Here is a 25,515-nt window from a genome sequence, read left to right as displayed (position 1 = left end):
AGGATGAAATTGAAAGACGATGGCGAAGTGAAGAAGCGGTGTTCGCCATTCAATAGGAGTGTTTTTAGGGTTTTAAGTTTATATTTTATTAAAAAATAATATATATATATATATATATATATATATATATATATTCTGCATCCTACTAGTTTCTTAGTCGAAAATAGAGTGAAGTTACTCGGATTCAAGGTGAAAACACAAGTCAAATTCAAAGATCATTCTTCTCACCTCTCCTTCTTAGTCTCGCTCCTCTCCTTCCTAACCTCAGTCGAGTGGCTTCGCTCCTCTCCTTATCAGTCTCAAATTCTTTGATCCTCTCCTATATCTGAAACTACGAGTACCTTCGCTCCTGTCCTTCCTAGCTTGATTCTGCTTCGCTATATATATATAATATTAATTCGGGTTGGGTTGGGTTGAACCAAAATTTTCAACCCTCCGACCCGTGACCCAACCCAACCCAAAAAAAATTAAAATTTTCAACCCAACCCAACCCATATTTTAAACTAATCCAACCCAACTCAACCCACATAATATGGGTTGGGTAGTCCGGGTTATTCATGTTGTCGGGTTATTCTTACACCCCTAATAAGTTGAGTTGAAAAATTTTAATATTTTAGGAAAATCTAAGTGGTCTATTTCGCCCGAGATGGATCGAGAAAAACAGTTTTATGAGTTTTAAAAATTAAAAAAATGTGCTATTTTTTAAAACAAAAACAAAAAATATGTTACTTTTGCCAATTTTCCTCGCTGTTAACTCTTCTCGTTCCACTCCTTGCCATTCATTCGAGGTTTTAGAGTTTTTTGTTTTTCAAATTTCATGCTTCTATCCTCGTTTCTCAATCCTTGTTTCCCGTTCTTATGTGTTTCTTGTATATGTACAATTTTTTTCTTATTTTTATTTGGCATGCAAAATACATTTTTTGGTTGATGTCAATTTGGTCCATAAAATTTCAAAACATATACTTTAGTCCCCGAGATTTACAAAATGATGTTAAATGATCCCTAACTTAACTTTCAACTAACGGAATGTTGACTGTTTAAGTGTTGACGTAGATGAGATGATACGACTAGTTCATTTAATTAGACGGAAAAAATCTATTTAATTAGTTAAAAAATGTATTAAAATTTTAACCTTTTAAAAACATAATAATAATCAAAACTAAAATCGTTTGCCCTATATTAGAAAAATCTAAACTAATTTACTCCCATCATTTTTTAGGGTGTGTTTAGTTAGGATTTTGAAGTGTTTAATTTTGCAAAAAAAATATTTAAAAAAAAACTTTAGTGTTTGGTAAATTCAAATAATGCATTATTTAGAAATTGATTTATAAAATAATTCATTTTAGAGAAATCATTAAAAACCATATTTTTAGAAAATGAATTCTAAAGTGATTGACCGGGAATTTGCAAAATTTTTTAATCTTATATTAAAATTGAATTCTAAAGTGAGATGAATTTATAAAATAATTCATTTTTTAGAAATCATTAAAAACCATATTTTCAGAAAATGAATTTTAAAGTGAGTTGAACATGTGTATAATTTTCTTCTTTAATCATAATCCTGCTCTTAAAACTTGATTGACCTTTTGGGTTATGTCTCCTCTACTCTATTTTTATTGAAGTTCTAATAAATAGAAAAACTCGTTACTTAACCCACCTTTTTGTTTCAGTAGATATAACTACAAATAGAGATGAAAAAGAAAAATAATTCAAGGCAATTTGGGATGATACTACAACGATGCATTTATCCATGCCTGTGTTGATGAAACTTTGAAAAGGATTACGCCAAATGGACATTTAAGTAAAGAAGGATGGAAAATGTTATTAGAATATTTAGAGAGAAAACCGGAAGAAATTATGATTAAAAACAAATGAAAAATAAATGGGTTGTATTAAAAAAAGATTGGCAGATATGGACAGACTTGGTTAGAAACAACATAGGCTTGGGTTGGGATTCATTGAGACAAACTATTGATGCACCAATAGAGTGGTGGGAAGAGAATTTAAAGGTATATCATTTATTTCTGTAGTTTATTTATTAGGAATGAAAATTATAATTAAATACTTCTTAAATCAATATCTTGTAGGGTTAAGCCTAAGACAGCAAAATTTCGAGTAAATGGGTTGTAAAATGCAGACTAATTAGATATTCTTTTTAAAAATATTGTAGTTACAGGAGATGAAGCATGTGCACCATCTCAAGGATTTGTACCTTAAAGTACTGAAGGCAATTCATCTAGACATGTAAGAGCAAATGATGATACATTTGAAGATACGGAGCATAATGATACTAATGATACAAAATATTCAATACATAATACTGAGGATTGCACTCAAGGGAAAAGGGAGAAAAAAAAAAGAAAAAGAATAGGATCAAAAGGTAATGTTACAAATAAACTTTGTGATCAGTGGAACGTATGTGTGGATCAATAGATGATATGAGAAGAGATCTTTCCGGTTGTAGTATTTTTGAAGTGATGAATATCTTACGAAACATACTTGGAATTATAAAAGGTGATGATCTTTTCATGAAAGTTGCATATATCTTTACAAAAAGAGAAAGTAGAGAAATGTTCATAGCACTACAAGAACCTGATGTTCAAGTTGCATGGTCGAAGCAAAAGAAATTTTGACGACTTTAGATATATAGGAAATGTTTGTTTGTAACAATTACCATTTTGGAGTGTTACCTTTGTTATGAATATTTTTATCGTTACAAAATTGTTAGGATCTTTGGTTTCTAATTTTATTTTTTAATTCCTTTATGTTTTTTAGATGTCATCTGATTATTACAATATTGATAGCAATGATAACAAGATATTATATTGTTAGAATCTTTGGTTTCTAATTTTGTCTTTTAATTTCTTTATGTTTTTTAAATGTCATCTGATAATTACAATACTGATAACAATGATCATTCTCTCAAAAGCAATGTTGAATATGAACTCGATTAATTAGTAAAATTGGGATGCGATGCTGTAGTGCATCATTTTGTGATGCAATTTTGCAATGAGCCTTGTAGGACATCTTCTCACACTGGTTACAAATTTGTAACAGAGGTCTTGAATGGTCACGAGGATAGATGTCACCAACAATTTAAATGGAAAAACACATACTTCAAAAATTGTTAGTAGTACTTGAATAACAATATAAATTTAGTATATGTCTTTGGAGGAGGCTCTTACAATATAGTTTCTCAAATAAAATGGTTCGAGAAAGATTGCAGCACTCAGGTGAGGCTGTATCAATGTTATATGTCATATGGCTAGAAAATTTATTATATTATGTTTTGTTGTTGGAGATCAATTATAATTTTTATGATTATGAATTTAAATATCAAGATAACTCTACTTCTAAATAAAATTATCTAAAAAAATTTAATACAAAAAAAAATTGTTTGGTTCTAACTTTACTAATTTCAAAATTTTAAAACAATTAATTTCAAGATATCGTGCAATTAATTTCAAAGTATATTTCTTTTTAAAAAATAAAAATATATGTATTTCTATATGAAATTAGGTCATAGTGTTTAGCAATCCTTTATGTTAATTTGACTTAAGTATAAACATTTTTTATATATGACAAATCAAACAAAATTCACATATAAATAATTATAAAAAATCTAACAAAAACATGCAAGTATTTATGGACTGTTTGGGGTTAGGGTTAACACTGTGGGCTTGGGTTAGTGCAATCCTAAGCTCCATTTAGCCCAAGGTTTATGGAAACCCTAGTTTTAGGGTTTCCATAAACCGGTTTTAATCCATTCTTTTCTTTGAAACCCTTTCCACTAAAATCCCTTTTCAATCCGTCTTGCGCCTCTCTTCAACCTGTGTTGCCGCCTCCCCTTCAACCCCTGTTTCCGCCTTCCTTCAACCGTGTTTATGCGTCTGTTCATCAATCTTCTTCCTTCACTTCCGCTTCCCTTCTATTATTGTTTGTATTACGTTCGATTTAGGCCTCCGTGTTTACGACTCCGTGTTTGCACCTTCGTTCGTCAATCTTTTTCTTCTTTTTGGCTTCTGATTTCTTTTGTTTATTCTTCTTCGGATTCACTTGTATGTTTGATTTTGGTCGATTCGTTGAAGGGTAGGTCGACTGGTGGCAAAATTTTGCTTGAAAACCTGCTTATCCCCGTTATTTTTTAAAAGGGGTTTCATACATGGATTTGATGCCGATCTTAATCTCTCTCATCCATCTCTCTCACTTTCGAAAACAGAAGCTGGTTTGTTGAAGGCGACTCTCCACCGGCGCTGCCTCAAAACTGCTTCCTGTTTTCTCTTTGTTTGTGTGTTATGTGTGAACATGCATGTGTGTGTTACCCTTGAAGCAAGCCTTCCTTGCCGCTCGGTGTTCAATTTTTCGTTTGACCTTGCCTTGGATTGATGTAGAACAAATTCGATGCTTTGTCTTCACTGGTAATTGGTCTTACTCGAGCATGGTAGGTAGGTATACTTCTGTTTCATTACTCTTTTTTTTAAAGACAGCGGATGATGAGTACTGAATCCATGTTACATTTTTGAATTTTTTTTGCTAATTTTGATTCATTGATTTGGTTTATATGAAATGTGCTTGATGATATATTTATTCATTTTTTACATATATCAGTTAACTACATTTGTCTGAATTGTATTCAATCTCTCGGCTTTTGCATTGTCATGATTGTTTCTGCCATTGAATCTCTATTTTACTCTTTGGGAAAATGTCTTCATTTCTGCTCATTATTGTTTTGTCTCTTCAAGCAATTGTCTTATCTTTTCATGGTGTACTTGACTTTTCTAGCTTCCAATATCTACTTTTGACTATGATTAGACTTATCTTTTAGCCTAATTTTGCAAAAATTCCCTCTGCCTTCTCTTGGTGTGGTCATTTATTTGCATATTTACTCTCTATATCCTTCTATATAAACCTCATCTCCTCTTATGATTTACCACTTTCATTTCTCATTGCTTACCTCGTTCCTTCGTTTTCCAAATTTATCTTTCGTAGGTAAATGCTTCCAACCTTTTCATACTCTGTTCTCATGATAGTTTCTGCCTTCTTCTCTCACGGTTTCTGCCCTACTTTCTCACCTATGTTTGTGGCCTCTTTTGTATGATTGTGCACTGTTTTATGACCTACGTTTATGCCTTTTTTCTCCCCTATGTTTATGCATTGTGTTTCTCACGGTTTCTGCCATTCTTTCTTATTTTACCGCCCTGATGTCCATCTTTGTGCCCTATTTTTTAACCTATGTTTCTGCCTTTTTTCTCCCCTATGTTTATGCCTTCTGTTTCTCACGGTTTGTCCCTTTCTTTGTCACATATGTTTATACCTTGTTGTCTATGTATGTGCCCTATTTTTTAACCTATGATTGTGGCTTTTTTCTCCCCGTTTATATGCCTTGTGTTTTCCAAGGTTTCTGCCTTGTTTCTCATCTATGTTTTCGCCCTCTTTTGTATGTTATACCCTATTTTTTGACCTATGTTTCTGCCTTGTTTATCACGTATTTTCTCCCTTCTTTTGTTACATATGTTTATGCCTTTGTTCTTTGTTTTTAATCCCTCTTAATTGATGTTTCCACAACGATGAAATCTGGTTTAAGTTATTGAACTGATTTGTAAACTCTAAGGCTGCTTAACATTTATTTTCAAAATTGATTTTTTGTTTTAAATGTTGTTTTTTTTTTTACGTTTGAATTTCGAGTCAGTGCTTCTACATACGAGGTAATCCTTCCTTTTGTCATTTATTTTTCTTTAATTATGTTGCATTAAAAGAACGTGTCATGTTTTCAGCCTTACTTATATCCTAACTTTTTGTTTTTTTTAGAACGTCCGTGATCACCCACCCTTATAAGAGGCATTATGACTTAGCCATATGTACATTAAATTTTCATAATGTATTTGTTTATTTCATTACAATAGAAATTATGTAGTTAAGACCTATTTATAGACTACACAGTATTGGTTTGGTAATAAATTATTTTCATGGACATTTCATTTATTTAATGAATTAATATTATTTTTCTTTCATTGTATGTTTTAAATTTGTGTTTATTTTTAACTTTCACGTGCAACACATTTTTTTGAAAAAAAATGACCATACCAATGTCTTCATTTTCATTATTATAACTATCCAATTAATTCATAAAAATTCCCATTTAAAAAATATAAAAACTTTCCTACTACCATATCATAACAAGAATAGGCTTAAAACGGGATTTTCAATCATTGTATGTAATAGGGTTGATAACTTCACAATTTTTTTAAGTGAAAAAAGTTATAAATTTTTTAACAATCATTCTAAGTAATACAAATAATTTTGTAACTTCACAATTAGTAGTGTTTTTTAAATATGACCATAAGTTTGGATAGTCATTAAATTCAGTATATGTAAAAGGTAATTGAATACACATTTAATAACATCAAAAAATGTGTTTAACTAATTAAAATTTGTCATTCACTATGACATATACAATTGTCAAACATAGTATTTTTAAAATACTATTTTCAAGAGTACGTACTTCTACCACATACTATTTCTATAATACCTATCACAGATATAATTGTACTTACAATTTCATAAAATTGTACCACAACCCGTATTTTAAAATAATGTTTAAAACAAGTTATTTGTTGTATGTTACACAAACTAAGTTTAGGGTTTTACTAAGTGCATAATAAGCTTTCATTAGGGATTTAAATGTTCATTACGGATGTTTTCATAATGTATATCGATATTGTACTAATTGATTTAGTACATATTTTTTTAGGAAACTTTACATACTTTGTAATTGATCAACAAACCCTTCTTAGAGTCCTAACTGCGTTCACACTGGTCTAACGTCAAATGTTACTAATGTTGGAGCTACTAATGAACGATAATAAGCGTCTCCTACAGACACTATCAGATATACGACATAGAATTAGGCAGCTTACGTACTTTCGCATGATACATGAGTCAGATCTTGTGTGTCGCTAAGCACGCGCATGGACAGACGAACATTCGTAATTCCATGTCATTTACTTAGGAATGCATCTGGTCTTTCGTCGACTGAGATTGTCGATGTTGAAGAAATGGTAGCAATGTTCTTGTGCGTCCTTGCCCATGACGGGAAGAACCGCATTGCTCAACGAAAATTTATACGGTCCCATGAGACAGTATCTCAACATTTTAACTTCGTATTGTTGGTTGTGGTTCGACTATACAACAAGTTGATAAAGAAATCTGTTTCGGTAACAAACAAATGCAGTGACCAACGTTGGAAGTGTTTCGAGGTGGGCATGGTACAAGTTGTCTGTATGTGAGGTATGAGTACGTGGCACTAATTATAGCATGTTTATCTAAACCTGCAAAATTTCCTTAGCGCGTTAGACGGGTGTACATAAAGGTCAACGTCCCCGTAGCAAATCGCCCTACGTTCAGAACGCATAAGGGGGAAATTGCCATAAACGTACTAGGCAGGTGCGACACGAAAGAGGATTTCATTTACGTCCTTGCCCATTGGGAAGGATCCGCTGCATACTAACAGCTTCTACAGGATGCCCTTGCACGAAAAAACAGACTCAAAGTGCCAAAGGGTATTTTTTATTTATAATCAAACAATGTCGATTTCTACTTACATATTGAAAGAGCATAAAGGATTGGTTTTATTAACAAGATATTATTATCTGTGCAATGCGGGTTATCCAAACGCTGAGGGATTTCTCGCCTCTTATAGAGGCGAGCGGTACCACTTGCAAGAGTGGCGTGGTGTTGGAAATGCCCAATGATCGAAGGAGCAAAGAATTTGCGAAAGAGAAGTCCATCAATGAAATTCACAAGTCCTTCGCAAATTCTTTTCTTTTCTTTGGTTCAATTTGATTTGCATTTGAGGTTCATGAGAAGATTCAGTGAGGACTCAAAAGTGACTAAACTGGCATTCCAACTCCAACTTACTTAAAGGAAATGGAAGAAAGAGAGAAAGTGGAGGGGTTGATTTTCACATCTTTGATTAGTAGTCATTTTGAACTTTTGGCTCATATAATAAGACGGGAGACTGGAAAGGAGAGGGGCGAAAGAGGCTAACAAATGCAAAGAAGTACTTCAACATGAAGCACTCTTCGGCAAGGAATGTGATTGAGCACGCCTTCGGTATTCTTAAGGGTTGTTGGGTAATACTTCGTGGAAAATCGTACTATCCCCTACAAGTTCAGTGTCACACCATCCTAACATGTTGCTTACTCCACAATCTGATAAACAGAGAAATGACATATTGCGACGCTGTTGATGACGTGGATGAGAGAGACTCCGTGTACGCCGCGACCACCACTGGAGAAGACATTCACTACATTGAGGAGCACTAGTATTTAAGGACTAGAGGTAACCCAGGGGTAAAATGATAATTTGACCCGGAATTACGAACACTTGTGAAGGACTAACTTACTAGTATTGGTCTATATCCGTGGACACAGAAATATATCTACAGTGAGAAGAGTTCAGCTGTGAGTCTTTAGTGGAGTGTACACACAGTTAACGAATATTGATTAATGTGGTTAATGAGTTTAGCCCATTAATCTCATATCATTGTAGCTTCTGATCTGTAGGTCCATTAGGTCCCCTTCTTAGCTCATAAAGAGTAAATGAGATTTATTTATATTAGTTGTAATTTGAAATGTTCAAATTTACTTTGGGAATTAATATAATGTATATTGATACATTATAATATAAAGTTTATATTTTAATTAGACTTTATTATATAAATTTAATTTTAGATATAATTCAAAATTAAATTATGAGAGAATAAAATATCTGAATAAGTTCAAATATTAGTTTAATGTGAATTAGATTCATATTAAAACTATAAATTAAAATTTAATGTGTATATGATACATATTAAAATATAAGTTATGAGAGAAATTTATATTTGAATATGATTCAAATTATGGATTAAATTAAATATAAGATATTTAATTTAGAAATTAATTAATTGGAGAATTAATTAATAGTTTAGTTTAATTTGATTTAATTAAATTAATTAAATTAAAACTATAGGTTATGTGAGAGATATTCATTTAAATATGATTTAAATGAAATATTAATTAAATATGATTTAATTAATTAATTAATTAATTAATTTAATATATATTAATTTAATATATATTAATTTAATATTAATTTATTAAATTAATAAGGAACGTGGGTGGTTTTCCCACGTTCCCAGTTATTCTCTCTAACTTCCGGAATTTTTTTGCGTAACAAAAAAATTACAGGAGTGAGTTATGCGAAGAAGTCTATCCATTTTCTCTAAAAAATTCTCTCAATTCCCTTATTCCAATTTTGGTTCCCACAAACCATCTCAATCAGAGAATAGGAAGGTTTCCAAGTGGTGGTGCCCAAAATTTGGTGATTGGTAGATTCAGACTCGTCAACGAGGGTAAGTTTTTTTTTCTTCTTCTCTGTATTTTTTTCAAAGCATGTTTAACCATAAAAAATTGTTTTTCTATTTTTTTTGCCAATGTATTGGTATTTTTAAGGTTCCAATTAAAATTGAGTTTCTGTAATTTTTCCGCCGTAAAGGGTTTTCATCCCTTCAAGGACGTTGTTACAAAGGCACTTTTTGTCTCATATGGACGACATGCGGGGTTTCATACTGATGCCTGAGAATGAGAGGGAGGACTTTTGTAGAGTTATCCTACGAGGCATCTCCAGATAGTTTATGTTTGTACTTTGTTGACTTGCTTTTTATTTCCTTACTTCACTTCCACTATGTTATTGACTGTTATTTCTTTTTCCTATTGTACACAATTTTTTTTTCATATGTACTTGACATGTTTATGCATATGTTATCTTTTTCTCCCTTCTACATCCCTTCAATCCCATTGAAAATGTTTTTTAAAATTGAGTAAAATAGTAACAATTTGAGCAATATGACGTTCAACTACTACATAATAAGTAATTTAATGAGTAATTATAAATATTGACCCATATATTAGACCACGTAATTATATATGTTAAAAACAAATGTACATCGCTATCGCTAATTACAAATAGCCAATAATTAATTTGTATTTTTAAAAAATGACTTAGAATAAAATTAGTACAATTTTGTTAACAAATTATTTTGAAATTGGACAACTGTCTTTACTAATTTAATAACATTATACATAGAAACAATTATTTGCAATAAGAGGGGTTCGACGCTTTCGTAAAAAGATATGCAATAATAATTTCTTTCTTATATTTACAATGCCATTTAAAAAAAAAATTACTACATAAAAAAAATATATTCATAACCCATCCCACACATAAGACTTTCCCCAAACACATTTTATCATAAAATCCTCATAAACCTACCCACCTAACTCTTCTCCCAAACACATCTTATTATAAAATTCTCATAAAACTATCCACCTAACCCTTCCCCTAAACACATCTTATCATAAAATCCACATAAACCTACCAACATAACCCTTTCTCCAAATATATCTTATCATAACACTATTATAACACTATTTACATAAACCTTCCCTCAAACACATTTTATTCATAACACTATCATAACCCTTTCCTCAAATACATCTTATTCATAACACTATCATAACCTTTCTCCCAAACATCTCTTATCATAAAACTACATTTCTAAACCATTCCTTCAAACAAGAGTTATGATAAAACTAGGTTTATTATAACACTAACCCTCTCAAAACCCAACAATTCCTCCAAACGCACCCTTAAATTCTAAATTCATTTTCAAAAAATTGTTTAAAAGAAAATGTATTCTTGAAATATATATATATATATATATATATATATATATATATATATATATATATATATATATATATATATATATTTTGTAAACAAACCAAACGAACCATTGGTTACACATACAATCGGTAATTTTGTGGATATATATAAATCTTGTCGATATGCAGAATCTTTTTTTTAATAATGTATTTTTAAAAAATAATATAAAAAATAGAATAATTTTGTGGAAGTCGTGTACATGATCACGGATTCAATGCATGGACCGCACTTCCTTCATTTTAAATTTAAAGATATTCAATATATATATAAATATTTATTTAATATTTAATACCTAAGCTCCCTAAGTTATTAAATAACTTCTAAATTTAAAGATATTATAAATATATTTATTTAATATATATTAAATATTAAATAAATAAATATATATTTAATACGTGTGGGCCCACATATTAAATATTAAATAAATATATATATATCGAATATTTTAAAATTTAGAAAAGGAAGAAAGTGGTCCACCTACAACTTTCAAGTCAAGTTCGTGTATTTTTGTCAATAGCTTCCTTTCAACCCAATTTTGAAGTTATTTTTTAAAAATACATTATTAAAAAAAAAAATTATCCATATGCATCCCCAAGTATTTTTCATAAATAAAAAAATAAAAAGGAACTCCCTTCGTTTCCCTCTTTCTTATCATTGTCCACATTCCCCCGGCCCCGCGTCATGTTCACAGCCGCCAGTGTTTCTGCTTCAACTCCAGCGATTCTCCCTAGACCCACGATACACTCCGCCGTCAGCTGTCATCAGTGCGACTCCGACCAACGACCCATGCCGCGACTACACTATTGACGACTGTTTGCTGCTCTTCTACAGTAGCTAAGCTGCTTTTCTACACCCTTGCAGACGGAGACCTACGTTGCACTATGATGCTATAAGGCCAAAGATCTTTACCCAACAATGAGGTGAGCATAAGGCCAAATATCGTTACCCAACAATGAGGTAAGCGTGAGGCCAAAAAACGTGGGTCTTCAAAAGTTAGGCCAAATATCATTTGTACCCTTCAAAAAGAACCCTTCAATTTGTCCCCAGTTCTTACTAATTAAATCCCATTACTTCATTTTGTCGCAGCTTACTTCATCACTTTCACCTCTCAAATTCTCCTCTCGGGTAATTCTTCTTTCTTTAGAGTTTGAGTTTCTTCTTTAGTATCAACATATTTCTCTCTTTCTTGCCTGGTTTAGGGTTGTGTTGTTGAATGTTTGCTGATGCTAGATCAATGGGGTAATCGTGGGGTGTGATGTACATGATCAGTTTCTTTTAGCTTTAATCGTCTCATTATCAACTATTTGAAAATCAAACATCATTAACCATAATTACTCTATTTGGTAATCCCACTAATTTCATGGTATTTTTAATTATTTTTTGTATCTTTGACAGCTTCATCTCTTCAAACACCAAATTTCTTTGTTAAAAATGGTGTTTTTCGTCATTTTAAAAAAATTTTCATGGCTATTGTCATTGCATTGGTTGCTCTAAAATCTAAATTTATCATATTGGGGTATGGGTTTAGGAGGAAAGCAAGGAACAAAGACTTGTAAATTGGAAATTTTCAATGGTTCTGGCACCCTTTTAAGTGTTTTTCGTCTCGGGAAGATATTGGGTATCAAATTATTAAGCACATGCAAGTGTTAGTTTGGGTTTTTCTTCATCATTTTCATGATTACCGTGTTAAATATAAACCCCCAAAAGAGTGGCGAAAGCTCTTACTGAGATGCTGGATTGCTTTTGTTTCTTATATTTTTATTCATGAGTCATTTTCAAACTACAGGTCATATCCATGTCTTAATCTTTATGATACTTCCATTTGTGGAATAAAGTAAATCTGAAATTGAAAACTGTTGTTAGACTGTTAAATTTTAAATAATCTGTTTTGTTTCTTTTTTGGATTTTTTCCTTTAAAATTAGTTATTATTATTGTTATTATTTGAATTTTTTCTTCAAGAAATAATTTTTCAAAATCTGATGGTCTAGGTTTCTTTGTCTTTGTATTTGTCTTTTTGCAGACCAATGAGTATCAAGGTTGAACTTCAGAAGGTAAAGTGTTTCACTGCGAGCCTCTAGGAATTGCTTGGTTTATTTTCTTTATCTTTATTTGTCTTTATTATTTAGTTTTACATTCTGTGAAAGAATAAGCAAAATGCTTATTAGGATCCCAGGGAAATTTTTGGGGCCTAAAACAATGTTTCTAAGATAGCAATAACCTCATTCTAATTTTTGTAAACTTCAACTCTACTATTTTCAGAATCATTTGACTTGTATTGTGACAACTTGATTTTTATGTTGTGGTTTTGGTGTACATGAATCAGATGCTTATTTTTTTTTTTTTCAAGGCTTACCCAGATTGGAATTCTTGGGCTTCAGCTGATATGGCATTTCCTACACTTCATTGTTAGCGCATCTTACTTTGTGGTTGGTATTGCCACAACACTTGAAAGCTATTTGATATCTTGGGGATTCCCATGCAAGTACAAGCATCTTAATATAGACAGGGTTCAATATCTTGCCATTGTGGTCGAAAGTGATGAAGCTTATAATACATTAAAAATTATTGAACTTCTGGAATGGTTGATATCGTTGGGCATTAGAAGCGTTTGCTTGTATGATGCTGAAGGTAATGATTTTAGGTCCATCCAGAAATTCTGAGCTCTCTTTTATTTGTTGCCAAATGCTTATGATTATCTTTTCAAATTTGTTGAATCGTATGCTTATTCCTGAATTTTATTTTCAAGGGGTGCTTAAACAGTCCAAGGAAATCATTTTGAAGAAAGTAAAGAATGCGTCTGAATTTCAGGTACATGCTACTGTAAGAAAGATAGACCCAAACCTATGGGTTCAGTAAGTGACAAAGTTTTCTGCATTCAACCAAGTGATCCCTAATACTTTGAGGCCCTCTTTCTGAAATATGAATGTAGATTTGTGTATGGTATAATTGTGTTTTTATCAGTCCTTTATCTTTGTATTTCTTTCAATGTTCTTTCCTTTTATTAGTTACCTTAGTGGAAATTGTGGAAATTCCTCTTGTATTATATTTACACAACTTGGGTCTATTATTATTTTTTTAAATCATGGGAGAAATTATGTAACAGGGAGTTTCTAAGTCTTTGTTGTTGTTATTAGTGATATATAATTAAATTTACCTTTACCCACTAACTTAAACTTTTGGGTTAATCAGTGATTTAAGATGGTACTAGAGCATGGTACTAGAGCAAGTGGTCCAGGGAGGTCTTGTTTTCGAGCCCTTGCAATGTTAATTTTCTCCTCAATTAAAATTGATTTCTACTTGTTAGGCCTTTCAAATATTTCAAGCCACCAAGTGGAGGGGAGTGTAGTGATATATAATTTAATTTACCTTTACCCACTAGCTTAAGCTTTTGGGTCAATCGGTGATTTAAGTTGTAAGGTTAATTGTAATGAGATTACCTAGGGTCCTTGATGGAATAGCATGCTTTTGATTCCATGTGTATTGCTTCTCTTCAGTGAAATTAAAGAGAGCTTTTTGAAATTGTATTTGTTTCTTTGAAGTTGCATATTGATCTTTGCATGAGATCATTTATTTCTTCAGTAGTACGAGAATAACTGCTGCCTTTTGTTTTCTCTTCCAAGTTTACCACAAAAAATGACAGTACTCTAACTTAGGAGGTGAATGTCAATAATAAGATGTGCATTATTCTTCTAATTTAGTCATTGCCTTCAGGGGATTGATGAACCTCTCCAACTAAACAAAAAAGGCATTACTCTGGAGTTCATATCAGCCTCTGATGGAAAGGAAGCCATTGCCAGAGCAGCTAATTTTCTTCTTCAAAATAAATGGAGAAAAACCAACATGAGTGGAGACCAGAAGCAATGCTTATCTGAATCTCAAATGACCGAGGCTTTAAAAGCAGTTGGTCTGTATTCTTGCTTGTACTTGATAAGGTTCAGAGAAATATTTTACTTGAATGTTAATTAACCTTACGTATATTGGACCCCTAATTAGGTTGTGGAGGGCTTGATCCTGACCTCATTTTAGTATATGGGCCTACAAGATGTCACTTTGGGTTTCCTGCCTGGAGGATCCGCTACACAGAGATTCTGTGAGTCTTTTTTGTTTATTTATATATATTTTTCTTCATAAGTAATGACACTTTTGGTGAGCTGATGAGAAGTTCAAAAAGGAAACCGAAATCCTCAAATGAAGTAGCTAAAAAATGACTACATGAAGAAGTTTAGTTACACTAGCTGGATAATTAGATAAAGGTTCTATCAAAGAACAGCAACTCGATGTTCTAAACTTTATGAACGCCCCATGCATCCTCCATGCCCTTGCTTTTAGAGAGAAAAATCTTCTCTCTATTAACAGATTCTAAAGAAGGGCAGGGACTAATACATCCACAGCCTCCTTGTGCTTTTCTTTAGGGAGTGTCCAAAAAGGTGTTGATTGTTATGCCATCATGGTTCATAAAATTTCAGTAAAGACTAACCAACATGCGTCAAAGGCCAAGTGGATTTAAGAAATGCCTTTCAATATTCTCAACTTTGAACTCATGCAGCAACAGAGTACCAGGTTGGAAGTCCCTCAGGGAAGTCTTAATTTCACCTTCTTTCCTTCTAGTCCTTAGCTTGCATGTCGACGTGCACATCTATGAGATTTATCGTAATTCATCTATATCTTAACTTCTTAGTTCTCTCAGACTTCTTTAGCAGGATCTTTTATCTTCTTCTGAAACTCTTTCTCATTCTATCTCATTGTTAGCATCCACGTCTTCTTCTGTCTGTTCATTGCCACAAGCTATTAATGTATTTGGTGAAAATTGACATTAGTCTTCCACCTTGGTTGCTTGACACTTGACTAGGGAAGCCTCGTAAAGGTGATTGTTCTGCATAAGACCCCTACCCCTACCCCTACACGTGCTAACTCTTTATACAAAACCCGGAGCTGCTAGAAGTAGAATACGTCCCATCAGTTGTATGGTCATTCTGTGCTTCGATTCCTTTCATTCCACCAGTTATAGAAAAAATACTTCCTTCCAATAGGGAAATGGTGTTTGTTAATGGTTATATTGAACATTTTGAATGGTTGTATACCTATACTTATCATAGAAAAACTAATATTTTCCGTTTAAGGAAGCTTATTTAATGGTATGTGACTGTGTGGAACCTTTACTTCTCATTTATGAAATAAATCAATTTGTTTAACTGATGAACCAAACACAAAATGTAAGTTACCTAACAAGTTTTCCTACACATTTTTACTTATTTCTTTCTTTCCAAACTTTGCACATCCTGCTTTAATGCACTTTCACTTTCTTCTGCTGCATAGTTGTATCCTTTCAATGGCAGATTTCCTGAAAATCTTCATATTATTGGCATTAGATTATTGTTTACAATTCCATACAATTTTGTAGTAATTTTTGGGGTTGAAGAGAATTGTGTAAAGATACTACAGATGTATCTTATTTTATTGAATTACCTCAACGAATTACAAGATAGAAAACAGGAAATTCCTCACGGAAATTTGGTCACAGAAGATCAAAATAATTCAAACCTAACTTCTAATTACTAAGACGCACTCCAATCAAGGACACAACTAAGAATTAAGGAACCAACGACAATAAGGAAATTGTCCAAAACAAATAATAAAAAAACTGGAACCCTCTGCTTCTCCCGTTGCACGGAACGAAGGTAACCCCTATTTTTTCTGGAATTGTTCCCCCTTTTTCCGTCGTCTTTCCTCCCTTTTATTTTCCCATTAATGGGAGGGATCTACTCCCTTTAATTCTGCGTTGCTAACAAATTAATGGGAGAGATCTCCTTCTATATTCTCGCGTGGATGGTCAATATTAGTGTTAGAATTATTAGAATTAGTGGACTTAGTCCATTGGGAAGATTTACCCTAAATATTCTTTCCTTTTTTATCTCTTTGTACTTTTCTATTTATTCCCTCTTGTACCTATTATATGAATATCAAACAATAATAAAACTAAAAACATCGTGGTTTTTCTCCTAGTTCTCGAGTTTCCACGTAAGCCGGTTTTGTGTTTATAGCTTTCAATATGGTATCAGAGCATGTGGTTCAATGAGGTCTGTTCAAGCCTCTGCAGTGTCATTTCCTCCCCAATTAAAATTAATTTCCACTTGTTAGGCTTTTCAAATATTTCAATCCACAAGTGAGGTAAAATTGATTTTCACTTGTTGGGCCTTTCAAGTATTTCAAGCCTTCAACCACCAGCTTAAGCTTTTGGGTGAATTGGCAGTTTAATAATGTTGGTGATATATAATTTAATTTGCCTTCAACCACTAGCTTAAGCTTTTGGTGAATTGGTAGTTTAATATGGTATCAGAGCGAAGCAACAACAAAACTCTAGAAAAAATTTTAGGAATCACCCAGACCAAAACAGTGCCGCCACTAACGCAGTCGTCGTCGTGGACACCACCATGGAAAAAGTATTCCAACGGATTCAGACACTGTCGATCTATCCAATAGGCTAACCCTCACCGTCGTTCGCGCAACCTTCTGGTCAGAAACCATTTCACGCACCGCCGGGTGCGTGGGCCCATGCGCTGTCGTCCGTTAATCTCATCGCCCATCCCATCCGCTTCTACGCGTCGTCGCCTGTCTAACCGTCTCACCCTTTCGGTCATCTATCGCTGCACGCGCCGCCCATCGCCGTCGGACAACAACCTTCAAAATTGTCAAATCTATACAGTAGTGCAACTCTTTCCGTCGACCCTTTACATCAACCTTTCTTCTATAGGAACGAGGCTGACCAACACCATAATAGATCGGAGATTGAAGCGAGCGAGTCATCGGCACCCTCCGGTTATGGACAACCATATGTTTGTGGTCTCGGGATTAATCAAACCTACAGGAGAGCTGTTTTTGAAGTTAATGCATCCTTGGCACAAACCGATCTACCCATGTATTCCAAGAACCCGATAATTTTGCTTCCTAACGTGCCTTCAAATTATATAACTAACTCTGTTGCCTTTAGTGCTCGATCCTTGACCCATGATAATGGGAAACCAATTCTCGTTTGTGAGCATTGTAAGAAACAACGGCATACCAAGGATCAGTGTTGGAAATTCCGCAGTTGGCCCCCAAGAGGTAACAAACGCTCCTTCAACGAGTAATATAACTCAGGGCGTACCAATGTTAGGGAGACTGCCAGCACCTCTCAGCCAATTGGCCCTGCTGCTATCCAGACCAGCTTTCCTACTTTAAGCGCCATTGCTCAATCAGGTATGTCTCAGTCCCTTGGCCTTATTAGTGTTGATGGGACGAATCCCTGGATTTTGGACTCGGGGGCCACATCACTTGACAGGTTTCTCGGGGCACTTTCTCTCTTATACCCCTGTATCGGTAATGAGAAAATCTGGATAGCCGATGGCTCTTTAGCCCCAATTGCAGGGAAAGGACAAATAGTCCTCTTTGACGGTTTCTCCCTCCAGAATGTTTTGCATGTGCCTAAGCTTTCTTACAATTTGTTATCTATCAGTAAGATCACCTGTGAGCTGCACTGTAAAGCTACTTTCTTACCTGAGTGTTTGCTTTCAGGACTTGAATTCGGGGAAGACGACTGGCACTGTCCAACATAGCAGGGTACTTTACATCCTTGATGATGATACCTCCAGTAGTAGTATCTCTACGAATAGTTTACTGTCTTTCTATTTTAGTACCTCTGAACATGACTTTATGTTGTGCCATTTTCGGTTAGGTCACCCGAACTTTACGTATATGAAATATTTGTTTTCCCATCTCTTTCTTAAAATAGATGCCTCCTCGTTATCTTGTGATGTGTGCATTTGGAAAAAACAACATTGTGTTTCTTTTCCCTCACAACCATATAAACTCACCCAACTGTTTACCCTTATCCATAGTGACGTTTGGGGTCCCTCCAAGGTCACCACCTCATCTAGGAAAATGTGGTTTGTAACTTTCATTGATGATCATACCCGTCCCAATTTGAGGGGGAGTGTTAAGAATTATTAGAATTAGTGGGCTTAGCCCATTGAGAAGATTTACCCCAAATATTCTTTTCTTTTTTATTTCTTTGTACTTTTCTATTTATTCCTTCTTGTACCTATTGTAGGAATATCAAAAAATAATAAAACTAAAAACATCGTGGTTTTTCTCTCGGTTCTCAGGTTTCCACGTAAGCCAGTTTCGTGTTTATTGCTTTCAGTAATTACCTTTTTTAATTCTTCTACTATATTTAAATAATATTGGAGGCCTACCATCACTCTCCTCCGCCAAATCCACCTTGTCCTCAAGGTGGAATCTAGGGAACTACTATTTAAACTCAGTGCAGTCTTCCTAAGTAGCTTCATGTGGAGGCAGCCTCTTCCAGCTGACGAGTACCTCCCAATTTTTTGTGGCTGGATTTCTTCGATATCCCAAGATTTCCTTTGGTCGTGTGAGCCACTCATGATTCACATTTATAAAAGGACCCAATTGTTGTGCTTGATGATAGTTTTCGAGTTCCTTTTTCAATCGAGACACATGGAAAATAGGGTGTATAATTGCCGAACTAGGAAGCTCCAATTTATAAGCCACTGCTCCAATCCTCTCCACGATCTTGTATGGCCCAAAATACTTGGGTGACAGCTTCTCGTTCCTTCTCCTTCTTAATGAAAGTTGCCTATATGACCTGATTTTAAGGAACACTAATTCTCCAATTTGAAACTCCACATCCTTTCTTTTCAAATCAGCATATTTTTTCATCCTCTCCTGGGCAATTCGTAGGTGTTCCTTCAAAGCTCCCAAAGCAATATCTCTATCCTTCGGCTGTTGGTCGAGCGTGGAATCTGAGGTTTCCATGTCTCCATATTGAATCAAAGGTGGTGGCCTCCTTTCGTATACAACTTGAAATGGAGTAACACTAATTGAGTTGTGGTACATTGTATTGTACCAGTATTCTACCCAAATGCAACCAGTTACTCCTTTCCTTTGGCTTCTCCCCACAAAAACATCGCAAATAGGCCTATACACTCTTATTCACTACTTCGGTTTGGCCATCAAATTGTGGATGGTATGCTGAGCTCTTGTGCAGCTTAGTACCTGCCAATTTAAACATCTCATTCCAGAAATGGCTGAGGAAAATCTTATCCGGATCAGAAACGATGGATCTAGGGTAGCCGTGCCATCTGACCACCTCTTTTACAAAAACTTTTGCTGCTGACTTAGCTGTATAAGGATGCTTTAGGGCTATAAAATGTGCATACTTACTCATTCGATCCACCGCTGCAAAAATCACTTCCCATCTTGATGATTTCGGCAAACCCTCTATGAAGTCCATTGAAATGTCCTACCAAATTGCATTTGGAATCTCAAGCGGCATTAACAGCCCTGCTGGGGATAATGCTAACGTCTTGTTCCTCTGACAGATTAAGCATTCATTAAATATTTCTTGATGTCTTTCTTCATATCCTCCCAATATAATTTCCCTGTTGTCCTTTTATAAGAGTAGGAAACCTAAGTGTCCTCCGAATACTGAATCATGTGTGCATGATTATCGATAATAAAGAAGAAGTCTTTAAAAGAACTAACCTCTCCTTGAATTGCAATGCTGCTGCAAGGAGAAATTTGGAACTTCCTCCTTCTGCTCCTCTATTTTTCTTCTAATTACCCTTAAGACTTGGTCTTTTTCTACCTCCTCCTGAATTATTGCCAAATCCAACAAGGTTGGGCTGAAAGTTGGTTTAGATGCATTGTGGGAGGGACTCTTGACAGAGCGTCAGCAGCCTTATTCTCTAAACTTGGCTTGTAAACAACCTCAAACGAATATCCCAGTAATTTAGCAATCCATTTTTTATATTGGGGCTGAATTACTCACTGCTCCAGAAGAAACTTTAATGATCTTTGGTCTGTCTTTACAGTAAATCTCTTCCCCAATAAATACGGTCTCCATCTTTGTACTGCAAACACCACTGCTATTAATTCTCTCTCATAGACCGGCCTTGCTCTGCTCCTCGCACATAAGGTTTTGCTGAAATACACTACTGGTCTTTTGGCCTAAATTAAAATAGCTCCAACACCAAATCCTGAGGCTTCCGTCTCTATTTCAAATGGTAGGTTGAAATCAGGTATAGCCAAAACCGGCACGATCATCATAGCCATCTTCAGTTTTTCGAATGCCTCATTTGCCTCTTCAGTCCACTTATAAGCTCTCGCTTTCAATAACCACGTTAGCGTCCCAGCAATACTGCCATAGTTATTGACAAATCTCCTATAGCAACCTGTCAACCCCAAGAATCATCGAATCTCTCGGACATTAGTAGGAATTGGCCATTCCTTAATGGCTCTTATTTTCTTTGGGTCAACTTCAATTCCCTTCTCAGATATGAAATGCCCCAATTATCCTATGTGAGCCTTAACAAAGCTGCATTTACCAAGGTTAGCATAAAGTGCATTTTTCTGGTATCTCATCAAAGAAAACTAGCACAAAACGCCGCATAATAGGGTTTGAATATGTGGTTCATCAATGCTTGGAAGGTAGCCGGAACATTGGTTAGCCCGAATGGCATCACCAAGAATTCATAGTGAACTTTGTGAGTGCGAAAAGCAGTTTTCTCTATATTTCTCGGATGCATTCTTATTTGATGATAATCAGCCTTCAAATCTATTTTAGAAAACATGTTGGTCCCATTTAGTTCATCAAAAAGTTCCTCGATCACCGGAATTGGGAATTTATCTGGAATAGTTACGTTGTTCAATGCTCTATAATCCACGTAGAATCGCCAACTCTCATCCTTCTTCGTTACTAACAATACAGGGCTAGAATACGGGCTGGTACTGGGCCTTATTATGCTCGACTTCAACATCTCATCAACTAACTTCTCCATTTCTTCCTTTTGGTGATGCGCATATTGATACGACCTAACATTGATCGGATATGTGCCTCTTTTAAGATAAATGTGATGCTCAATGTCCCTTGTTGGAGGTAATTTTTCGGGTCAGTCAAACGCATCATCGAATCGGTTTCAGCAAAGGGGAAATAGTATTTTCAATGATTGGTACTACTTCCTCATCATAAATCGCCTCCACAGACAACCCTCCTTTTAAGGCTTGACACTCTACTAGAAAGCCTTGATCCTCCGCTCCCTACGTTTTCATCATGTTTTTCAAACTAACTCTCTTCTTGGTTAAGGTGGGATCTCCTTTAATTACTACCTTCCTTCCTTCGTGCTGAAAAGACATCACCAAGTTTCTCCAATCTATTTCAGTGACTCCTAAAGAGTGCAGCCACTGCATACCAAGGACAACATCTACCCCACCTAGTTCCAAGGGTAAGAAGCTATCTATGATCTTCCATTCACTCACCATTACTTCAAGTCTACCACAAACACCCACCATTACTTCAAGTCTACCACAAATGCCTTTTCCCTTTACTGGTACTCGATCCCAAAATCACTCCATAGTCGGCCGTGTCTTTCGTTGGTATGTTTAATGCAATGTCCAGTTTTTCAACAATGAAATTGTGGGTAGCCCTACAATCAATAAGAACCACTACATCTTTTCTCTTCCCTTTCACCATCATCGTTCCCGGGTTGGTCAATCTTACAACCGAATTGATGGATAACTCAATATTTATATTCTCCACATTCTTGACTTCAATGGCCTTAATTTCAGTTTCAGCATCGTAAAATTTTTCTACAAGAATTTTAAGTTCCTCTCCACTCTCCCTTACCACCAGCATTTTGAGCTCCTTTTGTCCCTTAGCCTTACATCTATGGCCGGCATGGTATTTCTCGTCACACCTAAAACATAATCCCTTTCCCTTCGTGATTGAAATTCAGCGTCGAACGATCTTTTCGTCGGACCTTCTCGCCGGTTCTCCCCTGCAGTAACTCCTCTCAATGTTATAGTTCTCATCGGCCAACTTCCCACATTTTATTTTGTGTCTCGTTAAATGTCATTGCAGTATTCTTTACGTTAGATAAATTGAATTTTGGTTTTCGTCCATATGCACTACTCAGCCCACACTCTTCTCACCATCTCTCTATTCTCAATCTTCAATACAAGCTTCGTCATCTGAGCGAACCCAACAGGCTCCAGAGTATCCACTTCCGTCTTCAACCATGGGCTAAACCCATTCATAAACGTCTCCTCTAGCACCATGGTTTGAAGAAATGCTACCGGAGCCAACAACTTATCAAATCTGTTACGATACTCTTCAATTGTTGTTTCTTGCTTGATTGAGAAGAATTTGCCAACCAATGTCCCATCTGGAATGGTTCGGAATCGTACTAATATCCGTTGCTTCAAGTCATCCCAATTTTTGAAAGCTTCCAACTCATCATTTGAACGGTACCAATCCAATGCAGAGCCATCAAAACTGATTACTGCTACTGTTAATTTTTCATGGATTTTGAAGAATCGGTCTGCTCGGAACAACCAAGGATCGGGATTAGTTCCATTAAATACTGGCATCTCCACTTTCTTGAACTTACTTCGATCCATAGGGTTGATGTCTTCGTGTCTTGTATTCGTCTTTGAGTCATCAACAACTTCAGATAATATTGTATCGCCACTCTTCGTATGACTAGTAGAGCCCTCTGTCGTCTTCCCTGCTGATGAATTATCACGGATTATCCCTTCAATATACTTCAGAATCACTTGTTGTTGCTTATTGATTTGAGCATTCATCTCCTTAATGCTTTTCGTCAATAGTGGCAAGTTCTCATCAATGATCGGCAACCTCTGCAGCTCTTGCTCCACCAAGTCCATCCTCTCCTCCATCTTCCTTGCCATTGTCGTTTATGATCCCAGGTTTTAGGCTCGGATACCAATTTGTAAAGATACTACAGATGTATCTTATTTTATTGAATTACCTCAACGAATTACAATATAGGAAAGAGGAAATTCCTCACGGAAATTTGGTCACAGAAGATCAAAATAATTCAAACCTAACTTCTAATTACTAAGACGCACTCCAATCAAGGACACAACTAAGAACCTCTGCTTCTCCCATTGCACGGAACGAAGGTGACCCCTATTTTTTTTGGGATCTTTTTCCCCCTTTTCCGTTGTCTTTCCTCCCTTTTATTCTCCAATTAATGGGAGAGATCTACTCCCTTTAATTCTGCGTTGCTAACAAATTAATGGGAGAGATCTTCTCCTATATTCTCTCCTATATTCTCGCGTGGGTGATCAATGTTACCTTTTTTAATTCTTCTACTATATTTAAATAATATTGGGGGCCTAGCAAATTGTACGAGCTTCGATGAGATTTACTTGTGTTATCTTGCAGACACATGGGACCGTTGAAGTCCATGTTATATGGTTCATTGCTAAAAGCCATTTACAAGTTTACCATGGTGCAACAGAACTATGGTGAGTTACTTGCTATTTCCTTAATAAGTTCTAATAAAGTTTGTATATCTCATCTTTATAATGTTGTTGCTATATGTTATGATTCTAAATGGTGAAATTTGATTTTACAACTGAATTCCATTTTGCTTCTTTTTTTTCTACGGAGGTTTCTTTTGTTTTGTCGAGTGTTTTCAATATTCAAAGACCTCAAAATTTGTTGTTTCATAAATTTGACTCATAATTAAAATGTTTACTATTTCTTCATAAATTTGACTTATAATTAAAATGTTTATGCTTAGAAAAGATGAAAAGCACGATTGTGATGGAACTATCCTAGTTTCCAAAAACCAAATAGTTATCAAACATTGGGTTTTAACAATCGGATCTTGTATAATCTTTTTGAAGGCCTTCCAGCTAGCCTTATTTTACCACATATCCATTTGATATCCATTTCAATATTCGTTTTCTATTTTCATAACATAAGCTTATTCACATAATTATTTTTAGTTCAAACTCAACAACAACAATTTTGTTTTACTTCAACATAAAAAAGCACAATATTTTAATTAGCCAAGTTATTTCTTTTAAGTTGTAACGTATTGTTTTCTACATTCAGTAGAAGTTATAAGTTACATTTCAATTTTGAAGGTGGTGACTAATCTTAATTATATGATGGTTTCAATAGGTAAATGAGCTGAAGCATCGTGTAGTGATGGAAGACCAATGAAATAAGGACAAGATTTTTCTCATTTGAACAGTCATAGATTTAGTTTTATGAACCGAATCCAAGGGTTTTGTCGTTTCATTACTCTTTTAATTACTGTAAAGAATTCATAAGCAATATAGGCAATTATATAAAATTCACCAACCCTACGCAATAAAGTTATTATTATTATTATCATGACTTTTTATGTTTTGTTTTTGTTAAATTAGATATTGGGGAAATGTTTTAATGTTTCAAGTACATGGTACTTTTTTACTATAAGAAAAAGAATAGTACTTTTTTTCATAAAGCTTAGGAGGCCGTTTGGAGGTGAATTTGAGTTATGGAGTGTTAGTATTATGATAAACTTAATTTTATCATAACATGTTTGTGGGAAGCGTTTAAAAAGGTAATTTTATGATAAGATGTGTTTGGAGAAATGTTTTAAAAGGTTATAGGGAGTTGAAAAAGGTTTAAGAAGAATGAGAGAGAGAAGAGGGATTATAATAATTTTAAAACAAGGGTTATGATAACATTTCTCCCAAACAAGGGTGGGGTTTTCATAACCTAATCCAATAATAATAATCCTGTACTTGAAAATTTTCTTATAGTAAAAAAGTATCATGTACCGGAAGGGAATTTGAAAATAAGAAATTCAATGTTAATACTTTATTTAAAGTATTGTTTTAAAGGTGTTGGATGTTATAAATGGTTGATAGATTAACTGGGTACAATT

At 34.5% G+C, this 25,515-nt stretch overlaps 1 protein-coding gene across 2 annotated transcripts; it reads left to right on the top strand.

The window, feature by feature from the left end:
- The first annotated feature begins 11,407 nt into the window (after window positions 1-11,407).
- LOC103498389 (uncharacterized) lies at window positions 11,408-24,978 on the top strand. 2 transcript variants are annotated; one of them, XM_008460973.3, is made up of 9 exons: window positions 11,408-11,687; window positions 11,854-11,892; window positions 12,789-12,819; window positions 13,126-13,396; window positions 13,515-13,576; window positions 14,480-14,672; window positions 14,762-14,858; window positions 24,015-24,097; window positions 24,762-24,978. In XM_008460973.3, the coding sequence occupies exons 1-9, from the start codon at window positions 11,683-11,685 to the stop codon at window positions 24,767-24,769; spliced, it is 789 nt and encodes a 262-aa protein (XP_008459195.2). In that variant the 5' UTR covers window positions 11,408-11,682; the 3' UTR covers window positions 24,770-24,978. The 2 variants fall into 2 exon arrangements, with proteins under 2 accessions (XP_008459195.2, XP_008459194.2); XM_008460972.3 differs by having other exon boundaries at window positions 11,408-11,724.
- The last annotated feature ends 537 nt before the right edge of the window (window positions 24,979-25,515 follow it).

Source organism: Cucumis melo, chromosome 11 (assembly GCF_025177605.1).
Source record: "Cucumis melo cultivar AY chromosome 11, USDA_Cmelo_AY_1.0, whole genome shotgun sequence".
NCBI lineage: Eukaryota > Viridiplantae > Streptophyta > Magnoliopsida > Cucurbitales > Cucurbitaceae > Cucumis > Cucumis melo.
This window is presented reverse-complemented; position numbering and strand designations above follow the sequence as displayed.